At 46.3% G+C, this 19,691-nt stretch overlaps 1 protein-coding gene across 2 annotated transcripts in view; it reads right to left on the minus strand.

The window, feature by feature from the left end:
- Nucleotides 1-6,422, minus strand: part of PPA1 (inorganic pyrophosphatase 1) — a 90,210-nt gene extending 83,788 nt beyond the window's left edge. The window contains exon 1 of one of the 2 annotated variants that reach the window (XM_053691934.1): nt 6,275-6,422. In XM_053691934.1, coding sequence (XP_053547909.1) covers nt 6,275-6,335 — 61 coding nt within the window. In that variant the 5' untranslated portion in view covers nt 6,336-6,422. The remainder of the gene's footprint in view (nt 1-6,274) is intronic. The other variant, XM_053691935.1, reaches the window with a different exon arrangement.
- Nucleotides 6,423-19,691: the final 13,269 nt, after the last annotated feature.

The following is a 19,691-nucleotide window of genomic DNA, read 5'->3' on the forward strand; positions in this document are numbered from 1 at the left end:
ACCTCAAAATGTCCTAAGTATTCAAACTCCATTGCAAAGGACTTTCTTCAATAATATGTTTTATTGTGGTCATATATCATAAAACAGATTAAATGGACTTTCATACATGTGCAGACATTTTAAGAAGGAAAAAAAAAAAAAAAGAGAGGATACATTGAATAGCAAATATACAAATAACACAAGATATTCATATATAACAAGTCAAAAAAGAACAAAATAAAATGATTTTCCCATATTCCATGCATATATAAATATACACCTGACAAAGATATGTACCTCTGGATCGTTACCAGGCCATCAAAACAGAAATAAGTTGTTCTGGACTTATATATTGTGACAATATTTTTTTGTTATTTAAGAGAAAGAGCAGAGATGAGAGATAAAAAAAATAAAGGAAATAAAAAATAAAAAAAAGTGAAGGGAGAGCAAAAAAAGTTATTATAGAGGCCACCTCATACAGTACCCTCCTTAGTCACTGAGCCCTAAGTTTAGAAACTGGGTCATGAGTTGCCTCTGAGAATTACTCCTATATAATTTAAGAAAGTCCTGCCATTTTATACAAAACTTATCCTGCCAGGTATCTGTGCAATTGAAGCTATCAAACTGTTCAATTATATACCGAGTTTGTAACAGAAAGGTTAGATTATTAATAGTTGGTTGCCTTTTATTCTTCCAATTCTTAAGGATGAGATATCTCCCCGCCAGGATGGTTGTGTTTATAAAGTCAATATTGCCGCATTCGTCCTCTTTATCAAATAGAAAAAAAATGTATGCTTTATCTCCATTGTAATTTTACCTCAAAATGTCCTAAGTATACCCATTGCAAAGGACTTTAAGCAGCAAATCAGTATGTCTGTCCTGGGACAGGCAAGGGAGTGAGCTTCGTGCACAGTCATCTTATTTCCCTATTCAGTTTAAGGACTTTTTCCTGTCAGCTTTTTACAGTTATACTGCATCAGTTTCAAGTGATTTAGCATATGAGTGCCATGCGACAGCTGCACACAATCTGCACCAGGACAGACAATACATTACAGCACAATAAAGACAAAGCTGACATAAAATGTGTGCGTAGGTTCTTCCATGAAGTCCAGTTTTACTGGGAGTCCCTGCCTCGCAACCTTATGGCCACAGCGACTGCTCCGCCCGTTCAGACCTCCCTCCCCCCCCCTTCCCTCCTCAAAGCAGTAGCTAGATCTATAGATTTATAGAAAAGCATGGTATATGTTATGTGTAATAGGTTATTGCATATCGATATATTGTTTTTTGTATGGAAACTTGAGATGCTTAATCCCTGTATTCGCCATAGGCGGGTTGATATCGTCCAGTGAGTACTCTTCAACTAGAAGAGAGAGGGGCCCCTGGACTACCTCTCTTGTTAAGGACTAACCCATGAGCCCGGAGGCCAATATTCTTGTTTCTGGTAAAACCCAGGATAACTACAATGGACTGAAACTATGGACCCTTTCAATGGACATCCTTATCCGAAGGTGCCTTGGGTATCTATACAATGTTGTTTCCATGAAGTTTGCCAATTTGTACTGTCTCCAGTTTTCAAATAAAAGTTTTCACAAAAAAAAAAAATAAAAAAAAAAAAAAAAAGTGTGCGTAGGTCTCAAGAACCAAATCCAGAAAGGGAATATAAAGATCCGGCAAACAACTATCACTGCAAGTCCTGCTGTACCCTCTGCACAACTTATGTCTCACACAGCACCAGCAGGAAACGTGCATTCTGGAACGTATTTGGCTGCTCTACATTACAGCAGAATAATAAATCTCATTAGGTGATCTGGTACCTGAGTCTCCTGCACTACATTACAGCAGAATAATAAATCTCATTAGGTGATCTGGTACCCAAGTCTCCTGCACTACATTACAGCAGAATAATAAATAAATCTCATTAGGTGATCTGGTACCCGAGTCTCCCGCACTACATTACAGCAGAATAACAAATCTCATTAGGTGATCTGGTACCCGAGTCTCCTGCACTTTACAGATTAGACTGTATAATATTTAATGTGTGTTACTGTAGTGATTAATACTCATTTAATCGGATTACTTCCGTCCTCTGCTGATAAAGTGTCCATGCCCCCCTACAAAAATATTGATAGATGCACTGGGACAAGGTACAATATCTATTTATTTTTACCTCCAGGACACACCCTCCCACTATTCTTACCCAAAACACGTTCCCTGACCACTCTGCCCTGAGCTCATACTGCAAAAACAAATGATGTTGGTCCAGAAAAGGACTTGATGACAGCTGCCCAATAAACTGAAAGCATTTTTCTATAAATAATAATTTAGCATTTGATAGTTCATTTGTGGATTTAAGTTGTGCTGTGACCTATCGCAATACTAAAACTAAATGTTCTTGCAACAGGTATTATTATTATTATTTGTGTAGGTCAGTACAGGGTGCCAAAGGCACAAAAGGTAACATTAAGCGACATAGTGTCAGCTATTGAGGTGGGACACAAGGGCGGCTTCTTATTCTGTGTGAAACAGGGAGCGGATTGAACAAAAAAGACGTATATTAGCCAGATAGTAATTTATTTTACTAGTCTGACTTCCTGGATTTCACTATGTCTGTAATGTGCGGTCTCCAATAGTGACGCAGTAAAATAACGCCAAAAGAACAGATATGAAGCCGTGCACACCATTTTATCTGCTGGCAGCATAACTGGGAGAGCCAGGTGTCTTGCATCAAGTCTGATTGCCTCTATGGTCACCTGTCACTGCTTGTCACTCGGGCACACCTGCTAGACTCATACAAGCCGTTGTCTTATTCAGGTTTCCTTCCTTGTTGAACATAGTGCGACGGTATGTATCAGACACAGATAAACAGAACAGGCAGCAGATTCCTGCACTTCTTATGAGAGATCTGTAAAGCCAAAAGTTATAACCGCAAGAGAATTACTGCTTCTACTACAGACCTGATTGTGCCCAGCTCTGCCATGTAAAACACATTTGCCTCAGCTTTTCATAGATACATTACATAGCAGAGCTGGGCACAGATACCATGACAGAGCTGGGCACAGATGCATTACATGGGAGAGCTGGGCACAGATGCATTACATGGGAGAGCTGGGCACAGATGCATTACATGGGAGAGCTGGGCACAGATACCATGACAGAGCTGGGTACAGATGCATTACATGGGAGAGCTGGGCACAGATACCATGACAGAGCTGGGTACAGATGCATTACATGGGAGAGCTGGGCACAGATACCATGACAGAGCTGGGCACAGATGCATTACATGGGAGAGCTGGGCACAGATACCATGACAGAGCTGGGCACAGATGCATTACATGGGAGAGCTGGGCACAGATACCATGACAGAGCTGGGCACAGATGCATTACATGGGAGAGCTGGGCACAGATACCATGACAGAGCTGGGCACAGATGCATTACATGGGAGAGCTGGGCACAGATACCATGACAGAGCTGGGCACAGATACATTACATGGGAGAGCTGGGCACAGATACCATGACAGAGCTGGGCACAGATGCATTACATGGGAGAGCTGGGCACAGATACCATGACAGAGCTGGGCACAGATGCATTACATGACAGAGCTGGGCACAGATGCATTACATGGGAGAGCTGGGCACAGATACCATGACAGAGCTGGGCACAGATGCATTACATGGGAGAGCTGGGCACAGATACCATGACAGAGCTGGGCACAGATGCATTACATGGGAGAGCTGGGCACAGATACCATGACAGAGCTGGGCACAGATGCATTACATGGGAGAGCTGGGCACAGATACCATGACAGAGCTGGGCACAGATGCATTACATGGGAGAGCTGGGCACAGATACCATGACAGAGCTGGGCACAGATGCATTACATGGGAGAGCTGGGCACAGATACCATGACAGAGCTGGGCACAGATGCATTACATGGGAGAGCTGGGCACAGATACCATGACAGAGCTGGGCACAGATGCATTACAAGGGAGAGCTGGGCACAGATACCATGACAGAGCTGGGTACAGATGCATTACATGGGAGAGCTGGGCACAAATACCTTACAGGGCAGAGCTGGGTACAGATGCATTACATGGGAGAGCTGGGCACAAATACCTTACAGGGCAGAGCTGGGCACAGATGCATTACATGGCAGAGCAGGACACAGATACCATGGCAGAGCTGGGCGCAGGTGCATTACATGGCAGAGCTGGGCACAGGTACCAGGGCAGAGCTGGGCACAGATGGGGCTACTAAAGATGAATGTATGAACAAATAATGCTGCCAATACAAATAACAGGTGAAGGACAACATTACCTCTCACATAAGCAAATAAAGTCCAAACAGAGCTGCCCAGACAATGACCCCATATTACACTGAATGAGCTACTCCTGTCAGTCAAGCCACATACTAGTAACCAGTGTCGGGACCTGTTCTGCGAGACCTGTTAGCAGTAAGTTACACTGGGCACATAGCATGTGCTATGCCATATACACTGTATATGACAGGAGCCTGCGATTGCCACTGCAGTGATTACAGCACAACATTATCTCCACATGCCCTATCGCTAGGGCATGTAGCCAACAGCCTTACTCTGCCCCTGGTACCCATTGCGCAAACAGGCAGGATCGGTGCAGGCTGTCACATGTCCCAGCCCTATCACATATACACACAAGAAAGGGCACTGTGTCACTGTCACACACATATGTACACTCAGGGCACTGTGTCACTGTCACACACACACTCAGGGCACTGTGTCACTGTCACACACACACTCAGGGCACTGTGTCACTGTCACACACATACACACTCAGGGCACTGAGTCACTGTCACACACACTCAGGGCACTGAGTCACTGTCACACACACTCAGGGCACTGAGTCACTGTCACACACACTCAGGGCACTGTGTCACTGTCACACACACTCAGGGCACTGTGTCACTGTCACACACACTCAGGGCACTGTGTCACTGTCACACACACTCAGGGCACTGTGTCACTGTCACACACACTCAGGGCACTGAGTCACTGTCACACACACTCAGGGCACTGAGTCACTGTCACACACATACACACTCAGGGCACTGTGTCACTATCACACACACTCAGGGCACTGTGTCACTGTCACACACATACACACTCAGGGCACTGTGTCACTGTCACACACATACACACTCAGGGCACTGTGTCACTGTCACACACATACACACTCAGGGCACTGTGTCAATGTCACACACACTCAGGGCACTGTGTCAATGTCACACACATATACACTCAGGGCACTGTGTCACTGTCACACACATACACACTCAGGGCACTGTGTCACTGTCACACACATATACACTCAGGGCACTGTGTCACTGTCACACACATACACACTCAGGGCACTGTGTCACTGTCACACACATACACACTCAGGGCACTGTGTCACTGTCACACACATACACACTCAGGGCACTGTGTCACTGTCACACACATACACACTCAGGGCACTGTGTCACTGTCACACACATATACACTCAGGGCACTGTGTCACTGTCACACACATACACACTCAGGGCACTGTGTCACTGTCACACACATACACACTCAGGGCACTGTGTCACTGTCACACACATACACACTCAGGGCACTGTGTCACTGTCACACACATACACACTCAGGGCACTGTGTCACTGTCACACACATATACACTCAGGGCACTGTGTCACTGTCACACACATACACACTCAGGGCACTGTGTCACTGTCACACACATACACACTCAGGGCACTGTGTCACTGTCACACACATATACACTCAGGGCACTGTGTCACTGTCACACACATACACACTCAGGGCACTGTGTCACTGTCACACACATACACACTCAGGGCACTGTGTCACTGTCACACACATACACACTCAGGGCACTGTGTCACTGTCACACACATACACACTCAGGGCACTGTGTCACTGTCACACACACACACACTCAGGGCACTGAGTCACTGTCACACACATACACACTCAGGGCACTGTGTCACTGTCACACACATATACACTCAGGGCACTGTGTCACTGTCACACACATATACACTCAGGGCACTGTGTCACTGTCACACACATACACACTCAGGGCACTGTGTCACTGTCACACACATATACACTCAGGGCACTGTGTCACTGTCACACACATACACACTCAGGGCACTGTGTCACTGTCACACACATATACACTCAGGGCACTGTGTCACTGTCACACTCAGGGCACTGTCTCACACCCAGCAGCTGTTCCCCCCGCCCGGTGACTCACTGAAGTAGAGCCGGTACTGCAGGCTGTTGAGCTGGGCCCGGGGCTCGATGCTATACGCCATTGCTGTAACTGAGAGCTCCGTAATGTGCGCGGCCTGAACACACACTGAGACCGGGGGGCGGAGTGTTATCTAACTCAAGTCCCCCTACAGCCCCTCCCATTGGTTAACAGACCAAAAGGGGCGGGGTATGGTGAAACGTCACATCACACCTGGCGCATCCTATTGGCTGATGCATGACCTAAAACTGATGCCTGTCAGTAACGCTCGCTGAGCGGCACAAACCCCTAACAAGCTTCCTCCTATTGGTTGTGAGCAGACGGGGAGGAACTAATCTGCCAGAAAGTTACACCCCCTAACTCACCCAGCCAATAGCAGCATATACTCGCGGTAAAGAATGAATGAAGCATTACGTCACTTGTCTATTAATCCCGCCCCCTAACGACGTTCCGGAGTAAACGCCACGTGTTCCCAAACACATGTGAAGTAGCGGGGAACTGGGTACATGGTCTGCCCTAGAATACTGGTGGTGCAGCTGAGGTAGTGAGTACATGGTCTGCACTACAGCACTGGTGGTACAGCTGAGGTAGTGAGTACATGGTCTGCACCACAGCACTGGTGGTACAGCTTAGGTAGTGAGTACATGGTCTGCACTGGTGGTACAGCTGAGGTAGTGAGTACATGGTCTGCCCTAGAATACTGGTGGTGCAGCTGAGGTAGTGAGTACATGGTCTGCACCACAGCACTGGTGGTACAGCTGAGGTAGTGAGTACATGGTCTGCCCTAGAATACTGGTGGTGCAGCTGAGGTAGTGAGTACATGGTCTGACCTAGAATACTGATGGTACAGCTGAGGTAGTGACTGCATGGTCTGCCCTAGAATACTGGTGGTGCAGCTGAGGTAGTGAGTACATGGTCTGCCCTAGAATACTGGTGGTGCAGCTGAGGTAGTGACTGCATGGTCTGACCTAGAATACTGATGGTGCAGCTGAGGTAGTGAGTACATGGTCTGACCTAGAATACTAAGAAGATATACAGAGGGCGACTCCTAGTGTGGAATTAGTAAGCAGAGTGTGAACCCACCAGCTTTACCCTTCAGAGATATACTCACAAAGTATAGAGCACACTGTAGTGCTAATGAAGCAAGCTGGATATATTAAAAGTGGCCCAGCGCACATACCACTCCGGTGAAAGATGGTCCAATGTATTCAGAAGGTTCAGATAAAAAATTCAGGAGACTCCAGATATATATAAAAAACACTTTATATAAAAATATAACAGTGTACAATAAAAAATCAGTAGCGAATTCTACTGATTTTTTATTGTACACTGTTATATTTTTATATAAAGTGTTTTTTATATATATCTGGAGTCTCCTGAATTTTTTATCTGAACCTTCTGAATACATTGGACCATCTTTCACCGGAGTGGTATGTGCGCTGGGCCACTTTTAATATATCCAGCTTGCTTCATTAGCACTACAGTGTGCTCTATACTTTGTGAGTATATCTCTGAAGGGTAAAGCTGGTGGGTTCACACTCTGCTTACTAATTCCACACTAGGAGTCGCCCTCTGTATATCTTCTTACTTTTCAGATGATTTTGGAAATCTACTAAGAGGAGCTGCCCTAGCATTCTAATGCACAGTCAACTGGGACACTGATAAGTTTCCAGACTGCTTATCTAGGCATTATCTTTGCCTTCACTACATGTGAGTACAAAATCTATATCTCATTCTATTTATCCTTATATATACTGGCTACACTAGGAGGCGCCCTTTCTTTTTTTGTTTCATTTGACCTAGAATACTGATGGTGCAGCTGAGGTAGTGACTGCATGGTCTGACCTAGAATACTGATGGTGCAGCTGAGGTAGTGAGTACATGGTCTGCCCTAGAATACTGATGGTGCAGCTGAGGTAGTGACTGCATGGTCTGACCTAGAATACTGATGGTGCAGCTGAGGTAGTGAGTACATGGTCTGCCTTAGAATACTGGTGGTGCAGCTGAGGTAGTGAGTACATGGTCTGCCCTAGAATACTGGTGGTACAGCTGAGGTAGTGAGTACATGGTCTGCCCTAGAATACTGGTGGTGCAGCTGAGGTAGTGAGTACATGGTCTGACCTAGAATACTGATGGTGCAGCTGAGGTAGTGAGTACATGGTCTGCCCTAGAATACTGGTGGTACAGCTGAGGTAGTGAGTACATGGTCTGACCTAGAATACTGGTGGTACAGCTGAGGTAGTGAGTACATGGTCTGACCTAGAATACTGGTGGTGCAGCTGAGGTAGTGAGTACATGGTCTGCCCTAGAATACTGGTGGTACAGCTGAGGTAGTGAGTACATGGTCTGACCTAGAATACTGGTGGTGCAGCTGAGGTAGTGAGTACATGGTCTGCCCTAGAATACTGGTGGTACAGCTGAGGTAGTGAGTACATGGTCTGCCCTAGAATACTGGTGGTACAGCTGAGGTAGTGAGTACATGGTCTGCCCTAGAATACTGGTGGTGCAGCTGAGGTAGTGAGTACATGGTCTGCCCTAGAATACTGGTGGTGCAGCTGAGGTAGTGAGTACATGGTCTGACCTAGAATACTGATGGTGCAGCTGAGGTAGTGAGTACATGGTCTGACCTAGAATACTGGTGGTGCAGCTGAGGTAGTGAGTACATGGTCTGCCCTAGAATACTGGTGGTACAGCTGAGGTAGTGAGTACATGGTCTGCCCTAGAATACTGGTGGTGCAGCTGAGGTAGTGAGTACATGGTCTGCCCTAGAATACTGGTGGTGCAGCTGAGGTAGTGAGTACATGGTCTGACCTAGAATACTGATGGTGCAGCTGAGGTAGTGACTGCATGGTCTGACCTAGAATACTGATGGTGCAGCTGAGGTAGTGAGTACATGGTCTGCCCTAGAATACTGGTGGTGCAGCTGAGGTAGTGAGTACATGGTCTGACCTAGAATACTGATGGTGCAGCTGAGGTAGTGAGTACATGGTCTGCCCTAGAATACTGGTGGTGCAGCTGAGGTAGTGAGTACATGGTCTGCCCTAGAATACTGGTGGTGCAGCTGAGGTAGTGAGTACATGGTCTGACCTAGAATACTGGTGGTGCAGCTGAGGTAGTGAGTACATGGTCTGCCCTAGAATACTGGTGGTGCAGCTGAGGTAGTGAGTACATGGTCTGACCTAGAATACTGGTGGTGCAGCTGAGGTAGTGAGTACATGGTCTGCACTACAGCACTGGTGGTACAGCTGAGGTAGTGAGTTCATGGTCTGACCTAGAATACTGATGGTACAGCTTAGGTAGTGAGTTCATGGTCTGACCTAGAATACTGATGGTACAGCTTAGGTAGTGAGTTCATGGTCTGACCTAGAATACTGATGGTACAGCTTAGGTAGTGAGTACATGGTCTGCCCTAGAATACTGGTGGTGCAGCTGAGGTAGTGAGTACATGGTCTGACCTAGAATACTGGTGGTGCAGCTGAGGTAGTGAGTACATGGTCTGCACCACAGCACTGGTGGTACAGCTGAGGTAGTGAGTACATGGTCTGCCCTAGAATACTGGTGGTGCAGCTGAGGTAGTGAGTACATGGTCTGACCTAGAATACTGGTGGTGCAGCTGAGGTAGTGAGTACATGGTCTGACCTAGAATACTGGTGGTGCAGCTGAGGTAGTGAGTACATGGTCTGCACCACAGCACTGGTGGTACAGCTGAGCTAGTGAGTACGTGGTCTGCACTACAGCACTGGTGGTACAGCTGAGGTAGTGAGTTCATGGTCTGACCTAGAATACTGATGGTACAGCTTAGGTAGTGAGTACATGGTCTGCCCTAGAATACTGGTGGTGCAGCTGAGGTAGTGAGTACATGGTCTGCACCACAGCACTGGTGGTACAGCTGAGGTAGTGAGTACATGGTCTGCCCTAGAATACTGGTGGTGCAGCTGAGGTAGTGAGTACATGGTCTGCACCACAGCACTGGTGGTACAGCTGAGGTAGTGAGTACATGGTCTGCCCTAGAATACTGGTGGTGCAGCTGAGGTAGTGAGTACATGGTCTGCCCTAGAATACTGGTGGTGCAGCTGAGGTAGTGAGTACATGGTCTGCCCTAGAATACTGGTGGTGCAGCTGAGGTAGTGAGTACATGGTCTGACCTAGAATACTGGTGGTGCAGCTGAGGTAGTGAGTACATGGTCTGCACCACAGCACTGGTGGTACAGCTGAGCTAGTGAGTACGTGGTCTGCACTACAGCACTGGTGGTACAGCTGAGGTAGTGAGTTCATGGTCTGACCTAGAATACTGATGGTACAGCTTAGGTAGTGAGTACATGGTCTGCCCTAGAATACTGGTGGTGCAGCTGAGGTAGTGAGTAGATGGTCTGACCTAGAATACTGGTGGTGCAGCTGAGGTAGTGAGTACATGGTCTGCACCACAGCACTGGTGGTACAGCTGAGGTAGTGAGTACATGGTCTGCCCTAGAATACTGGTGGTGCAGCTGAGGTAGTGAGTACATGGTCTGACCTAGAATACTGGTGGTGCAGCTGAGGTAGTGAGTACATGGTCTGCCCTAGAATACTGGTGGTGCAGCTGAGGTAGTGAGTACATGGTCTGACCTAGAATACTGATGGTACAGCTGAGGTAGTGACTGCATGGTCTGCCCTAGAATACTGGTGGTGCAGCTGAGGTAGTGAGTACATGGTCTGCCCTAGAATACTGGTGGTGCAGCTGAGGTAGTGAGTACATGGTCTGCCCTAGAATACTGGTGGTGCAGCTGAGGTAGTGAGTACATGGTCTGCCCTAGAATACTGGTGGTGCAGCTGAGGTAGTGAGTACATGGTCTGCACCACAGCACTGGTGGTACAGCTGAGCTAGTGAGTACGTGGTCTGCACTACAGCACTGGTGGTACAGCTGAGGTAGTGAGTTCATGGTCTGACCTAGAATACTGATGGTACAGCTTAGGTAGTGAGTACATGGTCTGCCCTAGAATACTGGTGGTGCAGCTGAGGTAGTGAGTACATGGTCTGACCTAGAATACTGGTGGTGCAGCTGAGGTAGTGAGTACATGGTCTGCACCACAGCACTGGTGGTACAGCTGAGGTAGTGAGTACATGGTCTGCCCTAGAATACTGGTGGTGCAGCTGAGGTAGTGAGTACATGGTCTGACCTAGAATACTGGTGGTGCAGCTGAGGTAGTGAGTACATGGTCTGACCTAGAATACTGATGGTACAGCTTAGGTAGTGAGTACATGGTCTGCACTGGTGGTGCAGCTAAGGTAGTGAGTACATGGTCTGCCCTACAGCACTGGTGGTGCAGCTGAGGTAGTAAGTACATGGTCTGCCCTAGAATACTGATGGTACAGCTGAGGCAGTGAGTACATGGTCAGCACTGGTGGTACAGCTGAGGTAGTGAGTACATGGTCTGCCCTAGAATACTGGTGGTGCAGCTGAGGTAGTGAGTACATGGTCTGCCCTAGAATACTGGTGGTGCAGCTAAGGTAGTGAGTACATGGTCTGCACTACAGCACTGGTGGTGCAGCTGAGGTAGTGAGTACATGGTCTGACCTAGAATACTGATGGTACAGCTGAGGTAGTGAGTACATGGTCAGCACTGGTGGTACAGCTGAGGTAGTGAGTACATGGTCTGCCCTAGAATACTGGTGGTGCAGCTGAGGTAGTGAGTACATGGTCTGCCCTAGAATACTGGTGGTGCAGCTAAGCTAGTGAGTACATGGTCTGCACTACAGCACTGGTGGTACAGCTGAGGTAGTGAGTACATGGTCTGCCCTAGAATACTGGTGGTGCAGCTAAGGTAGTGAGTACATGGTCTGCCCTAGAATACTGGTGGTGCAGCTGAGGTAGTGAGTACATGGTCTGCACTACAGCACTGGTGGTACAGCTAAGGTAGTGAGTACGAGGTCTGCACTACAGCACTGGTGGTACAGCTGAGGTAGTGACTGCATGGTCTGCCCTAGAATACTGGTGGTGCAGCTGAGGTAGTGAGTACATGGTCTGCCCTAGAATACTGGTGGTACAGCTGAGGTAGTAGCGAGTACGTGGTCTGCACTGGTGGTACAGCTGAGGTAGTAGTGAGTACGTGGTCTGCACTGGTGGTACAGCTGAGGTAGTAGTGAGTACATGGTCTGCACTGGTGGTACAGCTGAGGTAGTAGTGAGTACATGGTCTGCACTGGTGGTACAGCTGAGGTAGTAGTGAGTACATGGTCTGCACTGGTGGTACAGCTGAGGTAGTAGTGAGTACATGGTCTGCACTGGTGGTACAGCTGAGGTAGTAGTGAGTACATGGTCTGCACTGGTGGTACAGCTGAGGTAGTGAGTACATGGTCTGCCCTAGAATACTGGTGGTGTTGCTGAGGTAGTGAGTACATGGGAGTACATGGTCTGCCCTAGAATACTGGTGGTGCAGCTAAGGTAGTGAGTACATGGTCTGCACTACAGCACTGGTGGTACAGCTGAGGTAGTGAGTACATGGTCTGCCCTAGAATACTGGTGGGGCTGCTGAGGTAGTGAGTACATGGTCTGCCCTAGAATACTGGTGGTGCAAATAAGGTAGTGCGTACATGGTCTGCACTACAGCACTGGTGGTACAGCTAAGGTAGTGAGTACATGGTCTGCACTACAGCACTGGTGGTACAGCTAAGGTAGTGAGTACGAGGTCTGCACTACAGCACTGGTGGTACAGCTGAGGTAGTGACTGCATGGTCTGCCCTAGAATACTGGTGGTGCAGCTGAGGTAGTGAGTACATGGTCTGCCCTAGAATACTGGTGGTACAGCTGAGGTAGTAGCGAGTACATGGTCTGCACTGGTGGTACAGCTGAGGTAGTAGTGAGTACATGGTCTGCACTGGTGGTACAGCTGAGGTAGTAGTGAGTACATGGTCTGCACTGGTGGTACAGCTGAGGTAGTAGTGAGTACATGGTTTGCACTGGTGGTACAGCTGAGGTAGTAGTGAGTACATGGTCTGCACTGGTGGTACAGCTGAGGTGGTAGTGAGTGCGTGGTCTGCACTGGTGGTGCAGCTGAGGTGGTAGCGAGTGCGTGGTCTGCACTGGTGGTGCAGCTGAGGTAGTAGTGAGTACATGGTTTGCACTAGTGGTACAGCTGAGGTAGTAGTGAGTACATGGTCTGCACTGGTGGTACAGCTGAGGTAGTAGTGAGTACATGGTCTGCACTGGTGGTACAGCTGAGGTAGTAGTGAGTACATGGTCTGCACTGGTGGTACAGCTGAGGTAGTAGTGAGTACATGGTCTGCACTGGTGGTACAGCTGAGGTAGTAGTGAGTACATGGTTTGCACTGGTGGTACAGCTGAGGTAGTAGTGAGTACATGGTCTGCACTGGTGGTACAGCTGAGGTAGTAGTGAGTACATGGTCTGCACTGGTGGTACAGCTGAGGTAGTAGTGAGTACATGGTCTGCACTGGTGGTACAGCTGAGGTGGTAGCGAGTGCGTGGTCTGCACTGGTGGTACAGCTGAGGTAGTAGCGAGTACATGGTCTGCACTGGTGGTACAGCTGAGGTGGTAGCGAGTGCGTGGTCTGCACTGGTGGTGCAGCTGAGGTGGTAGCGAGTGCGTGGTCTGCACTGGTGGTGCAGCTGAGGTGGTAGCGAGTGCGTGGTCTGCACTGGTGGTGCAGCTGGGGGGGTAGCGAGTGCGTGGTCTGCACTGGTGGTGCAGCTGAGGTGGTAGCGAGTGCGTGGTCTGCACTGGTGGTGCAGCTGAGGTGGTAGCGAGTGCGTGGTCTGCACTGGTGGTGCAGCTGAGGTGGTAGCGAGTGCGTGGTCTGCACTGGTGGTGCAGCTGAGGTGGTAGCGAGTGCGTGGTCTGCACTGGTGGTGCAGCTGAGGTGGTAGCGAGTGCGTGGTCTGCACTGGTGGTGCAGCTGAGGTGGTAGCGAGTGCGTGGTCTGCACTGGTGGTGCAGCTGGGGGGGTAGCGAGTGCGTGGTCTGCACTGGTGGTACAGCTGAGGTGGTAGCGAGTGCGTGGTCTGCACTGGTGGTGCAGCTGAGGTGGTAGCGAGTGCGTGGTCTGCACTGGTGGTGCAGCTGAGGTGGTAGCGAGTGCGTGGTCTGCACTGGTGGTGCAGCTGAGGTGGTAGCGAGTGCGTGGTCTGCACTGGTGGTGCAGCTGGGGGGGTAGCGAGTGCGTGGTCTGCACTGGTGGTACAGCTGAGGTGGTAGCGAGTGCGTGGTCTGCACTGGTGGTGCAGCTGGGGGGGTAGCGAGTGCGTGGTCTGCACTGCAGCACTGGTGGCTACAGCTTTTATTTCACAGCTTTATTGCACTATTGATTGTAGCAAAGTTTGTAATTGTCTCTGTCTCATGAAGTGTAAATGCCTTCATATTGCTGTGTAACTTGCGGGTGCACTAATAAGTAATATATAGGGCTAGATTTATCAAGCCCTTTTCTCCACTTTGACTGCAGGTTCGCACAAGTAAATCAGCAGTCACAATTTATCAAGCAGCTCTCATCAGACAGCTGCTTCTCCACCTCTTAGGGGGAGAATTTCTTCCGACCGAAGAGATTGACAGCGCCTGCCAGCGTGTGATTGGCTGTTTGCGGGCAGGGGCGCAGGAGAGCTCTGGCAAACAGGGGTGAATATGTCTGCCATGGATTGATAAATTGAGCTGATATTAGTAATAATACATACATGGCTGACATCAGGATTTCAGTGCAGAGGCTGTAAATTATCACTGCATGGCTGAGTTTAGAGGCACACTGAAGAGATCCTGCAGGAAGAGCTACAGTACACTGCATATACCGCATTTTACAGGGCAGACGCTATAATAGGATTAGGTGGGACCAACGTACCCAGGTAGCATTTGACAGAGGCAGCACATAGGGAGATCGTATTTGGAATAAGTGTTTTAAAGAGAAATCAATTTTATATGATTCCCATCTGCATATTCTAAATTTAATGTTTTTTTCTTTAATCTCTGAGACAACTGACTCTAATTGGGTTTAGTCTGTAGTGTGCAGAGAGGGGCATCATTTTATTCTTGTGCCAGTACTGGTACTTCATATACCTCCCTAGACTGGCAAGGGAACACCCACTCTAGATATTAGTCACATTATTTACTCCAGTTTATTATATTAAAACACAAATTGTTAACCCTTTCATGCCTGTGGCAAGTGTTAAACATTGGAACAAAGTTCTGATGTAAGCAGTGGCTTGAAAAATGAAATGAGGATCATTCCAGCACACTTATAGCAACTGTTCAAGCTGCAGGGGAGACTGCAAACCCCCTAATATAGATCAAAATCTCAAAGATGCAGCAGCACAGTGTGAAATAACCATTTATTGGCAACAAAGCAAAAATCACAATGTTTCGGGTGTTACCCCTTAATCATGATCAGATTAGATCATGGGGTACTGCATACTATGGTAGGCACGCCCCCAGTAGGATTGGAGGGGGTGCAGGACACCAGAAAATGTAGGACGTTCCATGCCGTCCTAATGGCGTAAAAGCCCAATGCTGCATGGAATGTCCTGACGGCGTCTAGAGGTTATCATAAGTTTCCATCTTCAACAACACTGGTGCAGCTATTATTCCCATAGTGACCAAAGTAGACCTTTTTCTTTCTTTTTTTTTTTTTTTAAGATACTTTGCATTACACAGTGTTTTGCAATAGTATTAGGGATCTGTAGAACTCCAGCCTCATTGCTATTGTAATCCTAAAACATATGTTTGTATGGGATGTACTTTTGGATACTTTTTGTATCACATGTAATGCATTATTCTAAGGCTTTTCATTACACAGGGAGAGCTGATAGTTGCAGTATATACAGTGTGAGTGGTATTATCGTCCGCTGATGTGCCCTGGGCTCGGCTGCTGTTTAACAAGAAATCGGGTACAAAACTGCAGCTTCATATGCTTCACCTGCTGTAATCTGTTATTTATAGCGAGGGTCTGTGGGTCACACTTGTCAAGTCAATGCATTAGCAAATAGATATGAAGATGCAGCAGTGATTCTGTACAGAATAAACGCCCTCTAGCTCTGCACATTCACCAGTATGGGGCAGAATTAAGTGCCAGATGTTTGCCCTGTGGGATAGCAATGATTTCTGTTAGTGTGTTGTCATTTATTGTTACCTGTCTGGCTACTACACATTATCATGTTCTCCTTATTTCAGCTCCACAACAGATTTAATCATTTGTAGTTCTGCTATTAAACTACAAGCCCCAGAATTCACTGGGAGGGGGGAGCTTTCTTTTCATGCCCATACCACTCAGTAGAACCTAATACTGGGTGGATTCTGAATATTGCTGTGCAAGTCTGCTGTGGTCCGGAGTGGAGTCTGGTTTCGGGAATGGTTTGGGCAGAACAGACTGTTTAGGGTTTGGATTGTTTTGGTTGTGGTTTGTTTGGCCAATTTCAGGTTAAATGGCAAGTAACTGGCAGAACAGTGGGACTCTAATTATTTCTACGACATGTCTACACTTAGCCCTGAAGGGCAGCTGATGGTCATTTTACTTAGATTATAAAAGATAGTTTCAGTTACTTTAAATAGGTTCTCAATCATTTTCTATCATCAATATGAAAGAGAGCAGCATTTAAACATGAGGATGAGAAGGAATTACATATCAGTCAGTGACGCAGGAAGTGCCTATTAGCCAATTGGCATTAGTAGGAAGTACCTGCTCTCTAATCGGCATTAGTAGGAAGTACCTGCTCTCTAATCGGCATTAGTAGGAAGTACCTGCTCTCTATTCGGCATTAGTAGGAAGTACCTGCTCTCTAATCGGCATTAGTAGGAAGTACCTGCTCTCTAATCGGCATTAGTAGGAAGTACCTGCTCTCTAATCGGCATTGGTAGGGAGTACCTACTCTCTAATCGGAATTAGTAGGGAGTACCTGCTCTCTATTCGGCATTGGTAGGGAGTACCTGCTCTCTAATCGGCATTAGTAGGAAGTACCTACTCTCTAATCGGCATTAGTAGGAAGTACCTGCTCTCTATTCGGCATTGGTAGGGAGTACCTGCTTTTTATTCGGCATTGGTAGGGAGTACCTGCTTTTTATTCGGCATTGGTAGGGAGTACCTGCTCTCTATTCGGCATTAGTAGGAAGTACCTGCTCTCTAATCGGCATTAGTAGGAAGTACCTGCTCTCTAATCGGCATTAGTAGGAAGTACCTGCTCTCTAATCGGCATTGGTAGGGAGTACCTACTCTCTAATCGGCATTGGTAGGGAGTACCTGCTCTCTAATCGGCATTGGTAGGGAGTACCTGCTTTTTATTCGGCATTGGTAGGGAGTACCTGCTTTTTATTCGGCATTGGTAGGGAGTACCTGCTCTCTATTCGGCATTGGTAGGGAGTACCTTCTCTCTATTCGGCATTGGTAGGGAGTACCTGCTCTCTAACAACTTTTGATTTATTTTTCTCCCTTAAAAGTAGTAATGTCAAAGTAAAACTTGCATGATTCAGAGAGAACATGTAATTTTAAGACATTTTTATATTCACTTCCATTTTCAAATGTGCTTTGTTCTCTTAGTATCCCTTGTTGAAGCTAGCTCTCACTGCTCCTTCAGCAAAGGACTTAAAGGGAATGAAACAAATTTAATAGAAGTAAATTGCAAAGTTGTTTTAAAATTGTATGTTCTATCTGAAACCAGAAAGAAGAAAAACATGTTTCATGCCCCTTTAAGCAACATTTTAATAATTAGTTTCTGCACTTTTACCTGACTAGAACATTTTTGAGTTTGTTGCTCCTTTAAAGTGAATGTCAGTTTTGTATGTTATGAAAGTATAATTCAATAGTTAGTATAATAAAAAAACGCCACTTTCATTTTCTCATAAAATGTGATAACATTTTTATATTCATTTCTTTGTCTATACCTGCTCCTCCCACTCTCAACTTCCTTATTCTGTTCAATATTACGTATACAGCGGTCCCACCTGCTGTTTACATAGTGGCAATGCGCGCTCCCGTCTCTGCTAATCACTGCGCATGCGTCAAACCCCGATTCCGCTGTCAAACAACATAGTATTCAGTGAATCAATACATTCGCTGAATGCTATCGTTGGGTAGCGAAGCAAAGTATAAATATATACATTATTCATTTAGCATTTATTCATATGTGATTGTCGAGAATACGTAGCCCCTTTAAAGTTAAACTTGCATACCGCTATAAGATTTCTTGAATGAATGAAGTCCAAGAATTTTTCAATTGCGCATGCGCGAAATGTGAACGAGCTTTTGAGTAAAATGTAGGAAGAGCTGTCTAACGCAAGCGCAATACGGACGCGTGACGACACAGAAAGGGGTTTGGTCCCCCCATGGTTAATCCAGTAATTGGCTGTAAGGATCGTGCATACAATCACACTGAGTTAGCAAAAATGCCCGGCGGAGGATTACAAAGACGGGTGCAAGGCTATAATCAATAAAAATCACGGTAATTACAATTTTTTTTAAAAATTCATGAATTACTCATGTTGTTTAAAATTCACTGTTACGCCGAACTTTAGAGAACAAGCTGACTTTACATTCACGTTAAGGCACACACAGGGTGATAACCGATATCTACTCAGCGAGCAAATTCACATGGTTCAGCTCTTGGCACTGTACCCAGTTACATGATAGTGTCGCTAATACATATCTGCTAAATCTGCTGGAGAAATTCTATATCAGGGTGTGAGCAATTCTTTCAACCTGTCAGCCAGAGCTCCAATAATACAGTGTTCTATGTAAATGCTTATATGAAAACATTCATTGGCACCTAAAAATTAAATATACGTGTGTGTGTGTGTATGTATGTGTGTGTATATATATATATATATATATATATATATATATATATATATATATATATATATATATATATATATATATATATATGTGTGTATGAATATGTGTGTATATATGTGTGTATATATATATATATATATATATATATATATGTGTGTGTCTATATGTGTGTATGTATGTATGTGTGTGTATGTATATATATATATATATATATATATATATATATATATATATATATATATATATATATATATATATATATATATATATGTGTGTGTATGTAATTTGATATAGAAAAAGGAGTTAGGTTACTGTTTTTTACAATGATAAACAACAACAGTGGTGTGGAAAAGCCAAGTAAGGCACAAAGTCCCTTAAGTTCTGGTATACTGCTTAATCGGGTAAATCCGGAATAGGGGACAGACAGTACTTCAAAAACTAGTGTAGCCCCTTTGTGAACAGGGGTAAATGTCACAAGTGTGAAAAAGTCACTTAGTAAGTCCGGGTCAGATTAAGCCTCCAGGTGGAACTCCCGTATCACCAAAATAGTATTGCAAAAGAGACGATACTTAGCTTAACTCCGCTCAATCGAAGGCAACTGGTCCACATCCAGATGGTTTTTCCATCCACTGAATCAGGCAGTTAGTGTGCTCAGTCGAT

Source organism: Bombina bombina, chromosome 9 (assembly GCF_027579735.1).
Source record: "Bombina bombina isolate aBomBom1 chromosome 9, aBomBom1.pri, whole genome shotgun sequence".
NCBI lineage: Eukaryota > Metazoa > Chordata > Amphibia > Anura > Bombinatoridae > Bombina > Bombina bombina.